This window comes from Belonocnema kinseyi, chromosome 8 (assembly GCF_010883055.1).
Source record: "Belonocnema kinseyi isolate 2016_QV_RU_SX_M_011 chromosome 8, B_treatae_v1, whole genome shotgun sequence".
NCBI classification, from domain to species: Eukaryota; Metazoa; Arthropoda; class Insecta; order Hymenoptera; family Cynipidae; genus Belonocnema; species Belonocnema kinseyi.
This window is the reverse complement of record NC_046664.1, coordinates 141,164,748-141,172,086: the sequence shown is the minus strand read 5'-3', so window position 1 is coordinate 141,172,086 and position 7,339 is coordinate 141,164,748. Positions and strand designations below refer to the sequence as shown.

The following is a 7,339-nucleotide window of genomic DNA, read 5'->3' as shown; positions in this document are numbered from 1 at the left end:
AACTTTATATTCTCGACAATTGTTTCTGTTGCTCACTCGAGGCCTGACATGGTTCTTTTTGACTTCGAGAAGCGAACCATGTTCGTTATCGAATTTTCGGCATCAGCTGACAAAAACATCATAGCCAAGGAGAATGAAAGGAAAGAGAGGTATCGAGAACTTATAAGGAAGTTGCAACGATTATACCCGGAATATTCTGTTAAACTAATCGTCCTTATCATCGGCGCTCTTGGAGGTGCCAAGCTTTCACTTGCTAATAGCCTAAAAAGCATCTCTGCGTGTCAAGAATATGCTAGAACACTTGCGGGAAAAATGCAAAAGGCGGTTGTCCTTGGGTCACTCCGTGTTCTTAGGGTGCACGAGGCTTTTGCTGGATCGTCGTATTGATTCCTTTACAGACTGTAACCACCTATCTCACGGTTGTGAGACGTGGTTGTGGCTGAAATTTTATCGCGATTTCGCTGGAAGCGGGTGCAATTTTTCAGATTAGCACCCGCTCCTGGCGAAATCCTGCGGTTGTCCTTATGACAAATATATATATATAATACTTCACTCTATGTCCAACGGACGCTAGCACCTTATCTGCCTTAATGGAATCATGTTTTAGATTTTATACTAAATCTCGAGCGCTTAGCGTTCGGTCGGTTAGACTATCGCGCCATATATATCATTTTAATATTCACCTAATTTGATATTGATATCACCGGGACACCGTTTTCAACGTTAGAGTAGTGACGTTTTATTAAATTCAATTCTGGAGCGCTTAGCCTTTATTAGTTTTGGGCTGCGCGCAACACACGTCATTACCAAACTAGCATTTGGTATTCACATCGCTCTGCCGTCGTCTCCGCCCTTTCGGCATATATAAGAATTATTTTCATAAAATTGAGTTTTGAGCGCCGTATAGCGCAAAAAATTTCAATTTTTAAAAAAATTTTGTTAATATCTTTCATAAGGCCCTTATAATCTACATATTTCCGAACCAGATGAGACAGTGTATATGTGGGGGTGTGCCGTTGCCATTCCTAAGTGGTGTTTGTTGTATATTTCGAATATACAAGAAGGTATGTGTTGTCGGTGTGAATGCGAGAGAATGTCCGTTCGGTAGTAAGCTACGCGTTAGGTAACGATGACGAGGGCGGGGGATCAGAGCGCGTGACGTCTCGGGCGTGTCTCCCCGGAGTGGAGGTCTTAGGGTTGCCCTGGAGCCGTACTCTGCAAACAAAATAAAGGGGGGCGTCAAGTTAACTGTGTATACGGATTATCGTTCATGCGTTCTTGTTGAAAAACAAAGACGTGGTAAGAGAAAATAAGGTTTGATTTTGAACTAAAATATTATGTCTATACTTACTAAAAAATATACCTAATTGGTCATTGTGAAACCCAATCAACTCATTTAAAACGATATAAATATTTGATTCCAAACAATAAGAAGATTGGAAACAGATAAATTGTTTCTAAGATTTAACTTCGAATATGATAGAGAATATTGATAAAGATTACAAAGAGTTGATGAGAAAAAGAGCTAAAACAAAATTGAGGCCCTATTTTAGTCTCTGCGAAAATATTGTATTTACTTTTTATACTTGTTTTAGTGAACGCTGGTGTTACTCCAGCTTTAAGGAGACGGAGAGAGAGAGCCGAACGACAAAGAAGCTTTGTCCGAGAGCAACAAGAAGCAGCTGCTAGCATGAGGCCATCTGTCGAACTCCCGGATAGTCAGGAAAGTAAGTATTTATCCTGGGAGAGTATAGTTATATACTTTAGTGACGGATTTTTAATTTCCTATCTTTTATATACGATGAGAAAAATTTCTATTTCACGCAATCAGCACTAGCAGAACATCATATCCAAACAGGACATAACATTTTATTTGATGAAACAATAATCATTGCAAAAACACACAAAAAATTTCCAAGAAAACATAGAGAAGCAATCGAAATCTTAAAACACCCTAATAACATCAATAGGGACAATGAATACAATACCAATCCGATTTGGCTTTCCGTTCTCCCGGATTTTCTAAAAAACACTTGATTGGCCAATAAAGTTCGACGAATCCCCACGGTGGGGCGCTCTGGCCAATCACAGGCATCGTAGAAAGTATACCTAAGAACCTCATGACCTGATACCTCAGTCTTAGCTCAGCCCTGAAGATGTGAACTGCAATGTTCACGAAACGTCGGCAAACAATTCGCAGTTTTTTACACGAGTGAAACCCGAAATATCTCTTTTTATCACTTCTCTTAACAATTGGCCACATAATACTTTTCGATTTTTTGTTCTTTGCTATCTTTTTTGGTTTCGGCGACGGGCGCAGAAGTGTGATTGAGGTGAAAGGTGGTAAAAGTAGGTGAGTGTAGTGAAGGAGTTGCGTGGAAATGTGGAGGAGGCAGTTTTGTAAGGTTAAAAGTGTTAGGAGGAAAGTTAAAAGTTTTAGTTTGGAGGTTAATATGCCGAAGACCAGAAAAGTGAGAGAGAAGATAGGGACAGCAGATCAGTAAGGTAGACCAGTATGTATGTAAAGAGGAGAGCAGGGGATGCTGGCAAAATTAAAAATTTTGTAAATTGAATCAAAAGGAAGAATGAAGGCAAATCGCGTATGTATACAGTAAAACTTGGAAGTGTGACAGAAGAAGTTCATATTTTGAGAAAAAAGAAAACATTTGAATTGTGGAAAGAAAGAATAGAAGAGGATATGACGTTGAATGACATAAGAATAAAGTGTATGATGAAACACATATATAGATAGGAAAAGATTGAATGTGGATAAATGGGAATGTGTGTACATGGGGTGATGAGAAAGAAAAGTTGAGTATAGTCAGTCGGAAATTTCTTTCGTGGCTATGGGAAAAAGCGGAAACTAGGGAAAGAAGGGTGGAGATGATAGAAACAGTAAAAGGAGAAACTACATAACGCGGAGGGACAGAGTTTCGACGAAAGTAGGAAGGGGGCGCATAGACGAAAAAAAGGAAAAAGAAAGGTGAGGATAGTTTTCGTTTACAGGCGAAGGAGAGAAGAAAAAGGTTCAGAATGTGATAAGGAATTTTGAGGTAAAAAGGATGACGAATTGGCGTACATAGAGGGTGATCTGCTGAAAGATTGGAGGGGGGGGGGGGCACAGGGAGAGCAATATGGGAATAAGGGAATGAGACTTTCAGGAGAAAATCCAAACACAAACAGGCGGACAAGGAGGGTAGCCTTCTGTTGGAAATTCTGAGAGAACCAGTATGGGTCATTCGCAATTGAAATTAGGAAGGGGATGAAGAAGGCAAAATTACATTTGCAGGAAAAGGGGAAACAGTAATAGACTACATACTGACAGGAAAGGATAAAGAGGCTGTCAGAAAGAATCGAAATAGGGAACGAAATAGGGTCAGAACATTTCCCGGCCACTGCAACATTTAAGTGTGCGAATCGGAGAAGATAGGGAAGAAATAAGGTTGGTGCAACAGGGAAAAAGCAAAGATGACAAGAGAAAATGGAAGTCCTAGAAGGTCTCAGAATATTTCAAGATAAAATAACATGTAAGAGCCAGTAAACAATGAGAGGGGAAAAAGAATCCATTCTTGTAGTAAATTATGGTTCCAAGTAATCTACTGGTGCATTAACTGTTGAGGTCGACCGGTATTTCACAGTCACCATTTAGGACAGCTCACCGAGGTGCCATTCAATTTTTGGCATAGTTGTTACTTCTCCGCCTAGTTGTTAATTACTTTGGGACAATCTCTGTACAATTTCCCGTGAGTGTATATTAATTTTTGTAACCATATTTAACATGTTGGCTCGCAATTTTCAGATTCATAAAGTTTCACCTATGTCTTCTTCGCTTTTCGGAACCAACGGATCTGAAGATGCCTCCGGACCCTGGGCATTCTTCCACAACCTTAAAATTATGAATCTTCTTTTTACTCACAGCTCAATCTGTAACTGAGCTACGACTATCACAATTCGATTTTTTATACTGTAAACTCCTTACGCTCCTCTCTCAAATTAACGTCACATTTAAACTTAAGTATGAACTAATTTTATTTATTCAACCCTTGCTTATCGTCACAACTAAAAGCTTAAACCAATTATTAAACATTTTTGATCCTTCGAAACCTGATAATGAATAACATTAATAATTCACATCCAGCAACCAGCTTAAATCCTTAAAGTAGCTGTCAAAAGCTCATAACGAAGACGTAGCCGAGAACTTATCTTCAATATGCGGTCTGAGTAACGAAGATTTAAACATGTAAGAAATCTTCTGAACGAGAGCAAAAATCTTAACGAGAACGTCAACAGATATCTTAACGAGAACGTAATCCAACATATTAGAGAAAGCGAGATGGAACCTCTTAACGAGAACCTGAAAAATGTATGAAGGAAGACGAGAGTTTGAATGAAAACGAACACCTTAACGAGAAGGTTAAAAAATATCTTAACGAGAACGAGTATTTCAAGTATAACGAGAATTTCAACGAGAACGAGTATTTTAACGTGAACCATAATTTTAACGAGAAAGAGTATTTCAACGAAAACAGCAACGAGAACGTGTATCACAACGAGATCAACATTTGTGTTAATAATCCCGAATTAAGCCGGAGTAGTAGTCTTTAAATCATCCTGAATCGCATGACTGTCATCGATCAGCGGGTAGAGTGTTATTGTGCGAGTGCATTAGTTTGAAAACTGATGAAAAGCGTTTTTTTCAGTAGCAAATTTCTTGAGTTAACTAAATCCTCAAACGCGGTTGAAATAGAAGGACTATTCTCAGGGAAATAACTCTCCCAAAATGGAAGATCTACTAAAGTTCTTGCATCGTCGAGAAAAGGCAATAGAAACAAACAAATCTGCACCGAAAGATGGTAAATTGGAAAAGAACATATCGAGTAATGACTATTCCAAGCTTAGTGGAAATAATTTTCCGCGACAATCAGAACCAAATTCAAATCCACCAGCTGCGGCTTATTTTATTCAAACAAAAGCGTTGTATCACGTTTAGAAAGACTTACATTATACACAAAGTTGTAAAAAATTAGTTCAAGCGAATCTACAGGAGCATTTGAATATCGTAAAAAACTAAATCACTGCAACAACTGTCTCCAGTCCAATCTTTCTGTAGCCGCATCTAACGCTAGTGTATGTAAAACTTGTAATAAAAAACATCACACTTGCTTGCATCAAGATCATAACTCACAAAAAACCAGCGCAAGTTAATTTGGCTAATTTACACAACACAGATCCATCACAAGTGTTATTATCAACAGCGATCGTACAAGTTTTAGACCGCGAAGGAAATCGTCATGCAGGCAGGACTCTCGTTGATAAACGATCACAGGTTAATTTTTTAACTAAAAATGGCCACAAATTTAGTCGAAAACAATACGATATCAATATTCCTTTTGGCGGAGTCAATAAAATGAGTTCCAATGTAGGAAAAATTACGTAAACAAACGTTCATTCTCGATGAAACCAATATTCTTCAAATCTATCTTTTATAATAACTCCGGAAATAAATGATTATGCTTCAAGCGAGCAAATAAACAGGGCTGATTAAAAATTTCCAGCTGATATGCATCTGGCTGATTTAAGCATTCACATGCCTGGAGAAATCGATGCACTTCTTGGTGCAGACATTTTTTTAAAGTTGCTTTGTGTTGGTCAGATATCCTCAGCGAACGGTAATGTAACCTTGCAGAAAACTCACCTTTGATGGATTTTAGGAGGAAATAACTCCTGGAGCAGTATTCTCTTATACTCCTGTTTGTAACTTAGCACTAAATCTTTTACAAACAAAAATTGCAGAATTCTGGGAAATCGAAAACGGCCACATGGCCAAGGATAAAACTATCTCCACTACGGACGGTTATTTTTTACCTCATCATTCATTAGCTAAGCAATCAAGCGATAACGGTCGACGTTGAACAAATGTATCGGCAAATAGAAATTCATCAAAATGATCGCAAATGTCAAAAAATCTTATCAAGGTAGGATAATGATCAACCTTTAAAACTCTTCACTTTAAATACAGTTACATATGGAACTTCATCAGCCTTTTTTTTAGCTAGTCGCTCATTTAAGCGATTGGGTAACGATGAATCCGATTCATGTCCTAATGATTCTGTTGCACTAAAGGAAGATTTCTACATGGACGATCTTTTAAAGGGCGCAAGAACAATCGATGATGCAAAACTGATATTAAATGAAACAATTCAAGTTATTTAGAAGGAAAACTGTCCTTTGATTTGAGTTTGCAATTACATTAAAGAACTTTAAAAGTTCTTTACACTCTCACGAACTTTCGAAGGAAATCGTAAGTCCTAAATTCAATCGTTGACAACCTCTTGTGAATGACCCATGTTTGCGCGCGAACTTTCGAACCTTGGCGGTAAAATTCCTGCCAGATGTGATGCAGTCAATCACACACTGAATGCGGTACGCGTACTGTCTTGCTCAGCCTATCTTTATGACAAGTTGATGCATTCGTCTTTTGGTCTCATGATCAACCGTTGGTTTTGTTTTATGGTTCGCATCGGCCAAAGCTCTCGCTGAATTATACACACAATAATTGATGCCCGCGGTTGGTCTTAGTATCGCCTCTCTTTCTCTGTTGCCGGCTTGTTCTAGCTGTGGTAGAGTAGGCGTTCCGCTTACATAGCCCCTTTTACGGAGTAGTTCAGCATGGTTTCGCACACGTTGCTGCGAAAAGTTCGATAGCTTTGGGTGTTTCTCGCACCACAGAGCATGCAGCCGTGCCATGTAACCCCGTTCAGGGGCCACACTCGCATCGTAGCACTCTAGCAAGTCGTGATCCAGTCGCTCTGTCCACCCAAAGGTCGCGAGATCCCGCCGATCCATCGCATTGAATCCATTTTCATTGGCTCCCTCAGCTCTAGATTGGTCGGCATTTTTGGCCGACCCGTTGCCGGGAGCCCTGCGCGTTCTGTTGTTTTAAACCGCACTTACTACAACTATGTTTGGTGTTGTCATTTTTGTTCCTACGAGAAGCTAGGGAAAGGGGTTCGTCCATCCTTGTAGAGCCTCGCATGCAAGGAGAAGGCTGCGTACTCTGAGAGGCACGGTTTTCACACCTCCTCTTGGGGGTTAATTCCTTCGGGACCACCCGTGGACAATTGTCCGCGACTGCCTATTTATTTTTGTAACCATATTCAGCAGAAGCCCTTGGTATAGGGACCCTCTATCCGCAACCCGAGGACGCGTTCGGTGGCTTTGTCATAGGCCCTTCGGCTTGATTCTAGAAGAATCAAAACCGAACCACATGGCTCTCCGGCGGGGAATCGAACCCCGGTCTCCCGTGTGACAAGCAGGTATACTTGCCACTATACTATTC

General features: G+C 39.8%; 1 protein-coding gene across 2 annotated transcripts in view; it reads left to right on the top strand.

Moving 5' to 3' along the window:
* Window positions 1–7,339, top strand: part of LOC117177864 (FH1/FH2 domain-containing protein 3) — a 917,724-nt gene that overhangs the window by 699,480 nt on the left and 210,905 nt on the right. For both annotated transcript variants that reach the window (XM_033368897.1, XM_033368896.1), the window contains exon 9: window positions 1,596–1,727. In XM_033368897.1, the coding sequence (XP_033224788.1) occupies window positions 1,596–1,727 (132 nt within the window). The remainder of the gene's footprint in view (window positions 1–1,595; window positions 1,728–7,339) is intronic.